General features: G+C 36.7%; 1 protein-coding gene across 1 annotated transcript in view; it reads right to left on the bottom strand.

Annotated features, from left to right (window-relative positions):
- Positions 1-15,793, bottom strand: part of RRM1 (ribonucleotide reductase catalytic subunit M1) — a 47,402-nt gene that overhangs the window by 30,340 nt on the left and 1,269 nt on the right. The window contains exons 2-5 of the mRNA XM_028514690.2: positions 10,295-10,383; positions 7,581-7,758; positions 4,441-4,541; positions 508-567 (exon numbers count right to left, since the gene is read on the bottom strand). Coding sequence (XP_028370491.1) covers positions 508-567; positions 4,441-4,541; positions 7,581-7,758; positions 10,295-10,383 — 428 coding nt within the window. The remainder of the gene's footprint in view (positions 1-507; positions 568-4,440; positions 4,542-7,580; positions 7,759-10,294; positions 10,384-15,793) is intronic.

Here is a 15,793-nt window from a genome sequence, read left to right as displayed (position 1 = left end):
GTTGAATACCCAATACAGTACACAAATGATGTGTTGTGAAATTGTACACCTGAAACCTGTATTAATTTTTTTAACCAGTGTCACCCCAATAAATCCAATTTTTTAAAGTGGAAAAACAAAAAACCCAAAACCTAGAATGGAGATTCAAACCTAGAAGATCTGACACCAACATTCATGTTCTTAATCACTATTTATAAACACAAAAGTGCCTAGAAAAGCATTTGGCACACAGTAGGGATTTTATAAACAATTGCTGTATAAACAGTAGAACAATATGGAATCACTATGGTAAATTATCTGCATAACTCCTCAGGTAATCCAGAGTATTTGGAAACTCTGAAAATTGCAAATGGATAAGCTATCTTTCCTTAATTCAAACAATCACTCCCCACCCTGACCCCACTAATCCCCCAGGTCCTTCCCAACTCCCATCACTTATTGTCTTTACAACTGTGTTACTAAACATAAACAAAAACCAGTATTTACATATTTGAAACCATTATTTACCTTAAAGCCAAAGTAATTATAAGAGAAATCTCGGTCATAGATAATGGCAGAATTCAGGCGCTGATGAAGATAAAAAAAGATGCCATAATTAAGACAGACTTATTTTCACAAAATCAACATTTCAGCCTTGACTCCAGAATTAAAGTGATATAGGATAGAAAAAAGATAACACTAAGTGTTATTGTTGTAGAACAGAAGTCTACATGTTAAGGAAAAAAAACATTATATAAATTAAGTAGCCTAATTAGGTTAAACACATGTACATTAAAAGACTAGAAGAGCCCTGGCTGGTGTGGCTCAGTGGATTGCATGCCGGCCTGGGAATCAAAGGGTCGCCAGTTTGATTTCCAGTCAGGGCACATGCCTGGGTTGATGGCTAGATCCCCAATAGGCAGCGCGCAAGAGGCAACTGAATGATGTTTCTCTCCCTCACTTTCTCCCTCCTTTTCCCTCTCTAAAAAATAAAATAAATAAAGCCTTTAAAAAAATGACTAGAAGAAAACATAAATATAAATTGTATATAAGTAAAAATATAAATATGACTTTTCAAATTCTCCATTATTTTATAGCACGTCTCTAATTAAAGCAAAGAACATGAGCATAAAAGAAACTATATATTATCCTTCAATAAGTTTTTAGTGACCAAAGTATTATTATACTTACTAATACATGTTTTTATTATAAAAACTAGACCATTTAAAACTGCACATACAATATATATGATAAACAATAACATGTAGGATTACATTAATTCTAAGTCTCTTCAAAATCTATGGTCCTTTAACAGGTTTTGTACAAACTACTATTATGAAAATAAGATATTATAAAAGAACTATCTATTGTCATAGAGTATTTGCAGTCAATAAAGCCATTTGGAGGAAAACAAAAGCAATTAGGTACAGTCACTCCAGATAAGAAAAATGGAACCAGTTTTACAAAATACTATCAGTGTTTCTATATAAGGATCCATGTCCAACAACTAGAAAAATCTGGTCCTTTCTCTTAAATTATTAAGGGCATCTTTATCGCCAAAGGCAGGTAGAGGCCTTGAGTGAAATAATGGAGAACTGCTTGATATTTATTTTTCAGGTAAAATTTTTAGCTGTTATATTATTTTTGTTTTTAACCTGTCCTCAAAATTATACATATGAACAATGCACCAGATACATATTTAGAGAGATAGACAACTTATCATTCTACTGCCTAAAATTAAACTGGTTTCCATCTGTGCAGATATCCATGGTAAATTAATTTTGTGTACAACAGGGCTGGCTGGACACTTTTCCCTTCTGTCCTCTGGGATCTAGTTAAGAAAGAAGTTAGAACACAAGTAGGTCATTTTTAAGTTGTTGAGCAAGATCTTTCAAAATGTTATCTGAGCAACATTTTTAGGAGTCAGTCTGACAATGTCTACTAAAATTTTAAATGTACAAACTCTTTGGATCAGTGATTCCACTTAAAGGATTTATCTTAGCAATATACTCTATCAGCAAAACACTACCATATAAGGATGTTCACTGCAGCAAAAAATGAAAAACAAATATCCACCACTAGCGCAATATATATACACACACACACAATGACAATGTATCTATATAATCACATGCTATGCAGCTGTTAGAAAGAACAGGATAATCATAAATGCTAATACAGAACTATCCTAAGACAAAGTATTAACGAGAACAGCATGCACAGCAGACTGCCACTAAAAGGAAAAATATATATGTATACATACACATGTATTAGAGAATAGCACTAAGAAAATACACTTTAAAATGCTATAATATTGTTTCTAGAGAGAAAAGCCAGTATACAGGGAAGGTGAGAGGATTACTTTTTACCTGTATCTTTTGTAGTGTTTGAATTTTTTAAAATGTGCTTGTTACTCTTAAAAAAAAAAAAAGAACCTATAAAAAATGTTTACCAGGACTTCTGGCCAAGATGGAGGCACAGGTAGACACACTGTGCCTCCTTGTACAACCAAAAGGAGGACAACAAATTTAAAAACATAAAACAACCAGAACTGCCAGAAAATCCAACTGTATGGCAGTCCAACAACTAAGGAGTTAAAGAAGAAACATTCTTCCAGGAGACTGGAAGTAGGGGTAGAGACAGGCAGCTGGGCAGAGAGGACTCGTGACAAAGCAGCAGCTAGAGGACCAGGGCTGGTAAGACAGCAGCTGGTGGACCTGGAGAGGCAGCACCTTGCAGGCTGGGTGGTCCCACATTCAGTGCAGATAAACGAGGAACAACTGGGGAGCAAGATAGACCATGCAACCCAGGGTTCCAGCACGGGTAAATAAAGCCTCAAAGCCTCTGACTGAAAACACCTCTGGGGGTTGAGGCAGCAGTGAGAAAAACTCCCAGCCTCACAGGAGAGTTCGTTGGAGAGACCCACAGGGTCCTAGAATGTACACAAACCCTCCCACCTGGGAATCAGCACCAAAAGAGCCCAATTTGATTGTGGGTAGCTGGGAAAGTGACTGAAAAACAGCTGAGAGAGGAGCAAGCAGCACCATTCCCTCTCAGACTCCTCCCCCATATACAGCATCACAAGGAAGCAACATGGGTTGCCCCGCCCTAGGAACACCTAAGGCTCCACCCCTTACTACACAACAGGCACAAAGAGACAAAAAATAAATAAATAAAATAAAATGGCCCAAGCAAAAGAACAGATCAAAGCTCCAGAAAAAATACAACTAAGCGATGAAGAGATAGCCAATCTATCAGATGCACAGTTCAAAACACTGGTAATCAGGATGCTCACAGAACTGATTGAGCTCGGTTGCAAAATGAAGGAACAAATGAAAGCTACTGAAAGTGAAATAAAGCAAAATATACAGGGAACCAACAGTGACAGAAGGGGAACCAGGACTCAAATCATTGGTTTAGAGCAAAAGGAAGAAACAAACATTCAACCAGAACAGAATGAAGAAACAAGAATTCAAAAATATAAGGAGAGGCTTAGGAACCTCAGGACATCTTTAAACGTTCTAACATCCAAGCCATAGGGGTGCCAGAAGAAGAGGAAGAGCAAAAACCTGAAAACGTATTTGAACAAATAATGAAGGAGAAATTCCCCAATCTGGCAAAGGAAATAGACTTCCAGGAAGTCCAGGAAGCTCAGAGAGTCCCAAACAAGGTGGACACAAGGAAAAGCACACCAAGGCACATCATAATTATATTAGCCAAGGTAAAAACGAAGGAGAGAATCCTAGAAGCAGCAAGAGATAAGGGGACAGTCACCTACAAAGGAGTTCCCATAAGACTGTCAGCTTTCTCCAAAGAGACCTTACAGGCAAGAAGGGGCTGGAAAGAAATATTCCAAGTCATGAAAGACAAGGATCTACATCCCAGATTGCTCTATCCAGCAAAGCTTTCATTTAGAATGGAAGGGCAGATAAAGTGCTTCTCAGATAAGGTCAAGTTAAAAGAGTTCATCATCACCAAGCCCTTATTATATGAAATGTTAAAGGCACTTATCTAAGAAAAGGAAGGTAAAAAACACGGAACAGTAAAATGACAGCAAACACACAATTATTAACAACCACACCTAAAACAAAAACAAAAGCAAACTAAGCAAACAACTAGAACAGGAACAGAACCACAGAAATGGAGATCACATGGAGGGTTATCGACAGGGAAGTGAGAAGGGGAGAGAAGGGGAAAAGGTACAAAGAGTAAGTAGCATAGATGGTAGGTAGAAAGTAGAAAAGGGGAGGGTAAGAATAGTATAGGAAATGTAGAAGCCAAAGAACTTGTATGTATAACCCATGGACATGAACTAAAGTGGGGTGGGGGGAATGTGGGTGGGAAGGGGTGTGCAGAGGGGAATAAAAGGGGGAAAATGGGACAACTGTAATAGCATAATCAAAAAAATATATTTTTAAATAAAGAAAATAAAAATGTTTACCAGAAAAGCATTATACATACATCTTTATTGGCCAAAACAATATCCAGTGTTGACCTGGCCACCATGGGAGAGTGTTTGCCATTCTGTGGATTTATATAGTTAAAGAGGTCTTCCATCACATCTTAAAAAAAGAAAGAAAGAAAAACGTCAAAACCACTTTATAGCTAATTTATTCTTTGGGTAACAGTTTAAAACAGTGCTTCTAAAACCATTTTTTTCATCCCAACTTACCTCAGTGCTTAGCATAGAAGTGCTCAATAAACATATACATGTTGAATAAATAAAAAATGCCTCACTTAAGAAAACAAGCTTTCAGAATTAGAGTGAACATGGGTTCTTTTTTTTTTTTCTTTTGGAACATGGGTTCTTTAAAAAAGATCCCCAGGTGATTGAGAATTATTGGTTGAAAATAAAGAAAAGCAGAAATGATCATCTCTTGTCAATATTTTTATCCTGCCTTCCAACCAAGATGGAGGCATAGGTAGACACACTATGTCTCCTCGAAAAACCAAAGAAGGACAACAATTTAAAAACAAAAAACAACCAGAATTACCAGAAAATCAAACTGTATGGAAATCCGACAACCAAGAAGTTAAAGACAACATATTCATCCAGATTGCTAGGAGGGGCGGAGACAGGCAGTCAGGTTGAGAGGACTCGCAGCAAGGTGGTGGCTGGAGGACCCAGTGGTGGTTTGTGGACAGGACAGTCCCACATTCGCACATAGATAAACCGGGAGAATCAACTGGGGAGCAAGACAGACCTCCCAACCAGGGGTCCCAGCATGGGGAAATAAAGCCTCAAACCACTGACTAAAGACACCTGTGGGGGTTGAGGCAGTGGAAGAAACTCGCAGCCTCACAGGAGAATGCGTTGAAGAGACCCACACAGTCCTAGAATGTACCCAACCCAGCCACCCAGAGTCAGCACCAGAAGGGCCCAATTTGCTTGTGGAAAGTGGAAGAAGTGACTGAAAAATGGCTGAGTCCAGAGCAATTGCCATTGTTCCCTCTTGGATCCCTTCCCCACATACAGCGTCACAACACAGCAATGTGGGTTACCCTGGTAAACACCTAAGGTTCTGCCCCTTAGTAACACAACAGGCACAAAGAGACAGGAAAAAAAAATGGCCCAAGCAAAAGAACAGATCAAAGCTTCAGAAAAAATACAACTAAGTGATGAAGAGATAGCCAGCCCATCAGATGTATAGTTCAAAACACTGGTAATCAGGATGCTCACAGAATTGGTTGAATTTGGTTGCAAATTAGATGAAAAAATGAAGGCTATGCTAAGTGGAATAAAGGACAGGTAACCAATAGTGATAGGAAGGAAACTAGGACTCAAATCAATGGTTTAGAGCAGAAGGAAGAAAGAAACATCCACCCAGAACAGAATGAAGAAACAAGAATTCAAAAATATGAGGAGAGGCTTAGGAACCTCCAGGACATCTTTAAATGTTCCAACATCCAAAATAATAGGGGTACCAGAAGAGCAACAAGTGGAAAAGTTATTTGAAGAAATAATGAAGGAGAACTTCCCCAATCCAGCAAAGGAAATAGACTTCCAGGAAGTCCAGGAAGCTCCGAGTCCCAAACAAGGTGGACCCAAGGAAGAGCACACCAAGGCACATCATAATTATATTAGCCAAGATTAAAATGAAGGAGAGAATCCTAGAAGCAGCAAGAGAAAAGGAGACCGTTACCTACAAAGGAGTTCCCATAAGACTGTCAGCTGATTTCTCAAGAGAGACCTTACAGGCAAGAAGGGGCTGGAAAGATGTATTCCAAGTCATGAAAGACAAGGATCTACATCCCAGATTGCTCTAACCAGCAAAGCTTTCATTTAGAATGGAAGGGCAGATAAAGTGCTTCTCAGATAAGGTCAAGTTAAAAGAGTTCATCATCACCAAGCCCTTATTATATGAAATGTTAAAGGCACTTATCTAAGAAAAGGAAGATAAAAAACACGAACAGTAAAATGACAGCAAACACACAATTATTAACAACCACACCTAAAACAAAAACAAAAGCAAACTAAGCAAACAACTAGAACAGGAACAGAACCACAGAAATGGAGATCACATGGAGGGTTAGCAACAGGGAGGTGGGAGGGGGAGAGAAGGGGAAAAGGTACAAAGAGTAAGTAGCATAGATGGTAGGTAGACAATAGAAAGGGGGAGGGTAAGAATAGTATAGGAAATGTTGAAGCCAAAGAACTTGTATGTATGACGCATGGACATGAACTAAAGGGGGGGGGATGTGAGTGGGAGGGGGTGTGCGGGGCAGAGGGGAGTGAAAGGGGGAAAATGGGACAACTGTAATAGCACAATCAATAAAATATATTTAAAAAAAGAAAAAAGAAATAGGAAAACAAAAAAATGTTTTCATCCTAACAAATAAAATTTCCATTTGAAATTCAGACTCTATCTTCCCAAACACTTCACATCTATAAATGCACATTTAGTAAGACCTCTCATTTGTTCTTCTTGATAACATCATAGCAGTAACTATGCAACAGTAACATAGCATTGACTCTGCATTTATGTAAAAACTTACACACACACATAAAATGTTGGCATTTTAATTGAAATAAACGTGTATCTATAGATCAATTTTGGGAGAACTGATATCTTTACAATAAATCTACTAAATAGGGAGATACAATGTTTGAGGCCCGCCCCACATAATAGGTCTGGAATCAAAAGCTAAAGATTTCTGTCATAGTCTAACATCTGACTTTTTATATACCAAGTTATTTAACCTTCCCTTGCTCCCATTCCCAGAGCTATAAAATGGCAGCAATGGCATGAAGTATTTGCTAATGGTGACAAAGGTTAACTGTAACATTTTGCTTAACACAGAACTTGTCAATATATATTATTCATTTTTCCAATCATATCACCACCAACTATCTAAAGATGGGCTTAAAAGAAAAAAGCATACATGTGAGAGAATAAAAAAATCCAGTGACCTTTCCATTCAGCAAGTCAGCAGCTTGAAGAATTAGGAAGTTCCAGTCCCCCCTCTGCCACTAATTTGCACATTTTGCTTTTTTAAAAGAAGATGTAACTTTTCTTTTGACATTCAAGGTTTCATTCTAGTACCTTTATAAATTTTCTATAAGAATTTTAAATTTTTTCTAATTTCCCCTCTAGACTCACCACTGAACACTTTCTTTGTTTCTTTGTGCAAGTTAGAGACAGCAATCCGTGCTGCCAGAATGGCATAGTCAGGGTGCTTAGTGGTCAAGGTTGCAGCTGTTTCAGCAGCCAAAGTATCCAGTTCCACAGTAGTGACCCCACTATATAAGCCTTGGATTACTTTCATGGTGATCTGAGCCTACAAAAATAAAATCAAGAATTACTTGAGCTTTCCCCAAAACCAATAGCTTCCTTAAGATGGCACTGAGAAAAATAATAAAATTTATATCAAAACAATCAACTTCCTTTTCTAAATAATTATCTTTTAGAATAGTTGACAGTGGGAAACCTAATAAAGAGAATTCATAAGCCAACAGAACTGCCAGAAAATGCATACCACATATACAATGAAGAGGTATCACTAAAAATAATAAATTTTAAAATATCTAAGTATAGATATTTTATAGTTAACAAAGATGATCAGTTTCACAGGGAAATAGCTAAAAACAGACCAATGATTCTGTAAGTATTTCCCCATCTTCTATTCAACTTGTCCCTATGTGATGGGGGTTCTAACTATATACCTTCCCATTTCCTCCCAAATCTACCTAAGGACAAGTACAGAAAAGCAAATTAATTAAATTTTAATCATTCCAATTAGAGATGAAGGTATAAATTAGGGTTGAGGCTGAGTCACCAAATAATTTAATGACCACTCTTTCTTTAGAGCTTCAGAAATTACAAAGTATCTCAACTCTCATAATCTCTGACATTTCACAATCACCTTGGGAGACAGATATTATTACTACAATTTTACATGAGGAACCTGAGGCTTAGGTTACTCAATCTTGCCCAAGGTTACTGTATAAGTCTTCTGGCTTCATGTCCCATTCAACCTCAGTTCATTTCACTATTTTCAAGACCATATTATAAAAGGTTTCCCTTTTAAAGATTTTATTTATTGGTTTTTTTAGAGAGAGTGGAAGAGAGGGAGAAAGAGAGGGTGAGACACATCGATGTAAGAGAGAAACATGGATCAGTTGCCTCCCATTCACACCTGGGTTGGGGACCAAACCCACAATCCAGGCCTTGTGTCCTGGCTAGAATCAAACTGGTGACCTTTCACTTTGCAGGACAGCACCCAACCAACTAATCCACTCCAGTCTGGGAAAAAGGTTCCTCTTTTAAAAATACACAATGCACAAGTTATTACCATACATTTTTAGGAAGAACAAATACTAAGTTGTACATATGCATTTACTGAATTTTTTTTTAAAAAGCTTAATCCAACAGAAAATGAATGTACTGGCCGGTTAGCCAAAACATGTCCCCTTCAAAAAAAATGTGTATAATTACTAGTTTACAATCTATTCTAATTATATTTTACCCAAGACCAAGTTGTGCTCCTGATCACTTTCTTCTCAGATCTGGCATACAAATTATATTCAGTAAGAGTAGTGAAGTCTTCTAAATAGTTTCTGATGCTTCATGCCAAGTAATCAGAACTCAGGATAAAATAACATTTGTGTGCTATGCCAGATATAACAACATACAGACTTTTCCAGTTGAATCTACCCTAGAAAGCATGAGTTGGCTATAGCAGCACCCTTGTACCGTGAAATGTAGCACTGCATGAGGCAACAGATGGCCTTAAAGTCAAGAAATCTTGGCTCTTCTCACTATACCCCCACTAACTTGTCTAAATCACTCCCCTCCCTCTCTCTTTGGATCTTTCTTATCAACAAAATAAGGAAGATGAGTAGGATGATCTCTCAAGTTCATTCCAACTCTAACATTCTATTATTCTAATTATTGTCCAGAATTCCTAAATATAAAAGAGAATTTATATAATAAGGATACTTTAAAGTTGTATACAATTATTTTCTTTTGAAAATTTTGGTAAATTCACTATCAAGTGTCTATTTATTTATGTGCCAAGCATTGTGGATATCACAAGAATAAGATACAGCCCACGCTCAATTCTAGAAAAGGACAGAGACATGTCATTAATTTCCACATTACGTGGTTCATGTTATGAGGCCGGCACAAGTGCTACAGAAGTACAGATAAAATACCTAAATAATGCTGGGGCAATATGGGTGGGTTTGGAAAAAAGGTTCTTAAATACTCCATTTTAGGAAGATGATTTTGGAAGCCATGTTGAGGATGCATTTGAAGAGGGCAAGATTAGAGGAAGACCAGGAGAATACTTTAGAGACCATTAGAGGCAGCAGTCTAGATAAGGGGTGGAGGACTTATAGAAGATAAGGAGAGAGGCAGAGTGACTTCCTTATGAATAGTTTGCTCTCTTTAATTTAAATGTTGTCTATGAAATCTATTTTGTATTACTTAAATGTATTCTTTCTACATAGATAACAAAAAAGCAAATTTCAAACCAGTTTCTACCCAAGTGACCACAATTCCAGAACAAGCTTTGCTCTAGGCTTTTTCTCTTATGAATAAAACAAGTTATTCAAGGAAGTCTCTAACAAAAAATGTCAATGTCAAGTTTTCCTTTTTGCTCATTTTTTAGTTCTCTGAAAAGTCAGAATTCACAGGCTAGAGCCAAAATTTAGGAAAAAAGTTCTATGCAATGAATTCACATTTTATATTCAAGGCCATAAGCAGAACACCAAACCAAAATATATATCAAGTGAGAGAAATGCCAGAGATAAGAGACAAGTAAAAAGAACACATGAAGCAAGGAACACAAGACAGAAGTCGTATTTACTTACAGGATCAACAAAGTCCATATTGAGTCCATAACAAAGTTTCTGGATTCGAGATGTTATTTTGTCGAACATGACCCGCTCTTGGCGGCCATCTGAACAATCAAACCATACAATTCATGTTAGCACTTATTAAGATAGCAATGTCAAAGAATCAAATGTAATTTAAAACATGAACTTTTTAAACTGCCCAATACAAAAGGCTATTTCAACATAAAAGATTCAGACCTCCCAGTAGATTCACCAAGATATTATTTTTGTATCTTCAAAAAAATAGCGATTCTATTCTGAAAGTCTTCATTTCCCTCACATTATAAATCAGATGAATTTCTACAATAACTTCCCAAATGATGTTTCTCCTCTTGTCCCATATGGCAGCCAGAATTATTCTTTAAAACTTAAATCAAAATCATTATTACCCTGTCCAAATTGCCAATAGTTGTTGATCATTGCCTTCCATATCAAAGTAAAAATTTTTATAATAGTCTATAGAATCCCCTTATCCATGAGAGATACATTCCAAGAACCCCAATGAATGCCTGAAACCACATATATTACTGAACCCTACATGTATTTTGTTTTTTCCTCTACATACATACCTTTCTCCTTAATCAACTTAACTGTGCGGAAAATGTGGCAGCAGTGTGCTCATCAGCAAATGTAGCCTTTCCAGTAATTTTTATATTTTTCAGTCCAAACCTATGCTTGAATCTGTGTAACCAATCATTAATTGCAGTAAATGGCTTGGTGCCACTTGTTTCACAGGATTCCTCACTGAAATGTTCATATAGGCTTGATGATTTCTGATCAGCAACATGCTGACATCAATCAGAACATGTTCTTTGTTGTTTTCCATCCACAAATGAAATGCCTTTTCCATCGTAACTAAGCATTTATCATACATTGTTAATGTAACTTTTACAATCTCAGGTTCCACAACAAAACATGGATATTTTTTTTCCTTCTCCAATTTCACAGATAGAAGTTTCATTCTTACCATAGATCTTGGAAACCTCAGTAGATGTTTTTCTAAGTCGAGAACTTGCACACTTAAAGGAAGCACTTTGCAGCTTCCCTTTGGCACATCTGACTCATCAGCATCAATTCTCTTGTGCTTTGGAACCATTAAGTAAAATAAAGGTCACATGAACACATTGATACCTCGACAGACATCTGATAAGGGACAGTTAAGTAGCGCACACAGCATGGATATGTTGGATAAAGAGATGATACACATCTTCAGTGAGATGGAGCCAGATGGCACAAGATTTCAACAGCTACTCAAAACAGCTCACAATTTAAAACTTATGATTTATTTTTTATTTCTGGAATTTTCCATTTAATATTTTTGGATCATGGTTGACTGCAAGCAACTGAAACCACAGAAAGTGAAACCACAAATAAGGGGGACTACCGTATTTGTTTATTGTGATTCTCCCCACCAATCCACTAGAATATAACTACCAAAAGAAAAAAAAATTGCATGTTTATTTACACCTTATTTTACTTGCATATGATCCCCAGTGCCCAGACCAAGGACTAAGACCTAGCACACAGGAGATACTCAATCTTTTACTGACTGCTAAATGATTTACAAACCTATCTCCATTCCAACACCTTCATGATAAAGTTGGCTTAGATACTCACCTAGGGTAATTATTGATTTTGAATTTATTACACATAAAGAAGTACTTCTTTCCATTTGTAACTCAAGACAATCTTCCAGAGGCAGCCTTAGTTTTAGTATTTTGAGGATATGGAAACAAATGCATGTAGACCTTATTTAGTTGGTCTTTTTATGATTTTGAACTTAGATCATATTCCTCTTTGTCCTTTCTAACAAAAAGTCTCATTATCATGAGTTTAATTTCAAATAGTAGTTCACCCAGCCTCTATTTACTCTTACCAGGAATAGTGGATATATCCAACCATTAAATAACTTTAACCTTAGGCAACTTACATAACATAATTAGTCTGTAAATCTAAAAATAAAAGGCCAAAATGCGAGGTAATAAGCATTTATTTGAAATCCAAGAGTAGCTATTCTGGAAAGCATTGGTTTAGGCAGAAATCCAAATAGTCTTCCTATTAAGAGGTAAAGGCAAAAGGTATTTATGACAAAGGGGACAGAGACAATTACATAAATAGAAGGAAGGAATTTCTATAGGTACAAATAAGCTAACATAATGATGCTAATTTTAAAGAATGTTTTTGACTTTCAGTCTAGCAGTCATAGTAGCTGCTTTCTTGTTATCTTTGCTAATAGTTGTTTGGGATACGATGTTGATTTAGGTCCAATCCAAAGGTTATTCTGCCCAGTTTTCACATTCCAAAGAGTTGAAGAATAAGACAAGCAAGGCACTTCCCCTGGGATGGCAGTTCCAACACCATTTTAAATTGGCTCCATATATATATATTTTTTTAAAGATTTTATTTACTTATTTTATTATTTTTTTTTTTTTTTTTAGAGAGGGAAGGGAGGGAGGGAGAGAGAGAGTGAAACATCAATGTGCGGTTGCTGGGGGTCACAGCCTACAACCTAGGCATGTACTCTGACTGGGAACTGAAGAACCTGAGAGACTTTGGTTCGAAGCCCGTGCTCAATCCACTGAACTACACCAGCCAGGGCTGCTCCATATATATTATTTTCACATTTCCCCCTTTTGATCAAGATCTTTCCTTGAGAGCATCATTAAAAACAGGTAGCAATGTCAAAAATGGGAAAACGGTATCAAAAATAGAAAGCAACATTGGTCAGTTAAAAGTACTGTTGGTCCCTCATCACCAGGAAGATTCATTCCCAGTATGTCATGTCCCACATAGGAGGGAAAGAGGTTTTCTTTTTTCTTAGGAGCTTTAGGCTGCATTTGAACAACAGCATCAAAACAGAAGAAGACTTTACTGTCATGTTTAAGGGCAAACATCTTCTGCAGTTCTTGAGGTTTCTCCTATGAAGTCTCATAGGCCTTGGTGATCATCTCAAAATGCTGAGTAACCATTAGAATGCCTGCTGTCTTTATAATATCAAGCTGTGCAAAACAAAGTTTTATAACAGTAAAAATCCCTGTAGTAGCAAACAAAATGCTAAGTGTAATTTGCAGAATAGATCCGAAACAGGAGGCCATACCTGAGATGAGTCAGATGAAGATATTAAAGAATCATGAAGTGTGGGTGGGCTCTGTATTTAATCATTTGGTTTGTGCCTAGACTACATGTAGTTTTATCTTTATTTCACCAGAGGTGTTTTATTCTAAGTACAACAAAAAATGTTAACAACAGCAAAACCCCACCTTGTTTAGCTAGAATATGGTCAAGCACATTTCTATTGTCTAAGATGACTGTACAAGATAATTTAAAGATTTTTCCTGTTTTGGCAGTAGCCCCAGCAAGTTCCTCTCAGATTGGTGAAAAATGTCTAATGATGTATTTATTTATTGTAATGCCTGCCCAATGAAAAACTGTTTTTTCTAAATCTAGTACCTTTACTGAGGTAGACATTGCCAGGTATTAAACATCCTTGACTATGTGTGTGTAACCAGTTACACGTTTTGACCTGTGACATAGGTTTAAAGATACCCAATGTTGTTATCTTCCTAGACAGAAATTAAGGCCAAAGGAAGTAGGTATTATAGTTGTTAGCACTTGGCCTCTCATATTATTTGGAGATAAGAAGGAAAGGAACTATAGGAAAAACGGGAAAATTTGTGAGGTTGGAAAGAGCCGAAGCAAAGGAACTGAAGGAAAAAAGGGAAAACGAAGATGTAGATTATATAGGCCTTGTCCAATATCTTAGGTTAGTAGTCCACTACAGATGTCCGCTTCATTTCCTAGTAATTTTAAATTTCAAATCCTGTTGGTTGAGCAGTACAGTTAGGTATAAGAGCTTTCTTTAAAAGGAAAACATGAATCCAAGATCTTTGAAAGCAGAAACATCTGCACCTACTCACCACTGTAACCTCAGTGCCCAGTACAGTATCCACACAGATTTGTAAAATAATACAGTAGGCTATAAAGGAGATGAGGGAGGCAGGGAGGGGAAGGGAAGGGGAAAAAGAGAAAGAATCTGGAATAGCAGACAGATTATCAGGGTGCAAATGGATGCTTTACATTTAGTTTAGAAGGTGTTATTTTATAAATCTTTGTTTCATGTTTTATGTATATAAACATGTATATATACATATGCATGCATGTGTACTAAGTCATTGTGTAAAATGTTATTTTTGCCACAAGTTACAATCCAAAATTTTTAAAACACTATACTACTAAATTACAAAACACACTTTACAACTCAATCAACTTTATTGCATTTATTCCAGTGGTCCTCAACTTCCCATTTTTTAACCTGACCTCCTTAAGCAATATGATACTCTCCCACAAGAAAAACAGCTCAAGATAGCAGATGAGAAAAATGTATCTACTATTCCATTCATATGGGTTATTCCTATGTCTCTAATAGCCCCTAAGATCTCTGAAGATGGAAATGCCTCTCCCTCTTTATGTTTCCCTCATAGTGGTTGGCAAGACATTAGCACATTCAGTAAGTACTTACAGGTTATCGGTTGCCCTTCTGAATAATTACATTAAAATTAACAAAAACTACTACTACACTGGCATATCAAAAACAAGGGAACAAACCCTAGCACATAAAACTTAAAAATAAAATAAACAAATCTAAGTATAATTTTGTATATTAACAAGTCTTGCTGAACACTACACTGAAAGATTCTACCAAACCATCTGAATCACATTATGTTCTCTGGAGAAATAATATAAGTCCTGCCTTTTAGAACTTGTATAGGTAGTACTTTTTACAGTATTTGAAAGTGGACCCAAAAGGTTAAAAATTCAACACAAAGGTGTTACCTACTCCAGTAACCTATATGCACGTTTTCAATTCATCTCTGTTACAGATTTATCATAAGAGCATCCTCATCCTTCCATACCTTTTTTCTACAGGTCTAAAAAACTTGATGTACATCTCTGAATCACAGGGCTTAACCAATAAAAGTGCACTATGTATTTTGGTCTTTGGTCTCATCAGCTAAAATGGACACTAGGGAAATTCAGAAAATGTTCTCAAGATACTAAAGACAGGGTGAAGGGCCAACCACTGTCCACTTCTTCATCTCTTGCCTATAGTTAAACCACCTAGCCACAACCAAATCAACTACCTGCCTACCCACAGCACTCATTATATCCTATACTTAAAAATAATTATTCTCATTCATTCTTTGAGCATGTATTCATGGCAGGTCCAGTGCTAAGTGTGGGCATAAAGTCCCATCTTTGAAACTAAGCCTAGTGGATAAAACAAACATCCAGTCAGCCCACTAGTACTTACCAAGAGCCTACAGTTGTTAAGTAACTTTATTGCTTTAACACAGACAAGTCGATTCAACTCAAAACTTGTTCCTACCTGTCTCACATGGTTCTCTGTTAGAAGTACGTTTTGCTCTTGTTTTCCCCTAACCTCATTAAGCCCTTTCCCTGTCTCTCCTAATTTTA

This window comes from Phyllostomus discolor, chromosome 6 (genome assembly GCF_004126475.2).
Source record: "Phyllostomus discolor isolate MPI-MPIP mPhyDis1 chromosome 6, mPhyDis1.pri.v3, whole genome shotgun sequence".
Classification (NCBI taxonomy): Eukaryota; Metazoa; Chordata; class Mammalia; order Chiroptera; family Phyllostomidae; genus Phyllostomus; species Phyllostomus discolor.
This window is presented reverse-complemented; position numbering and strand designations above follow the sequence as displayed.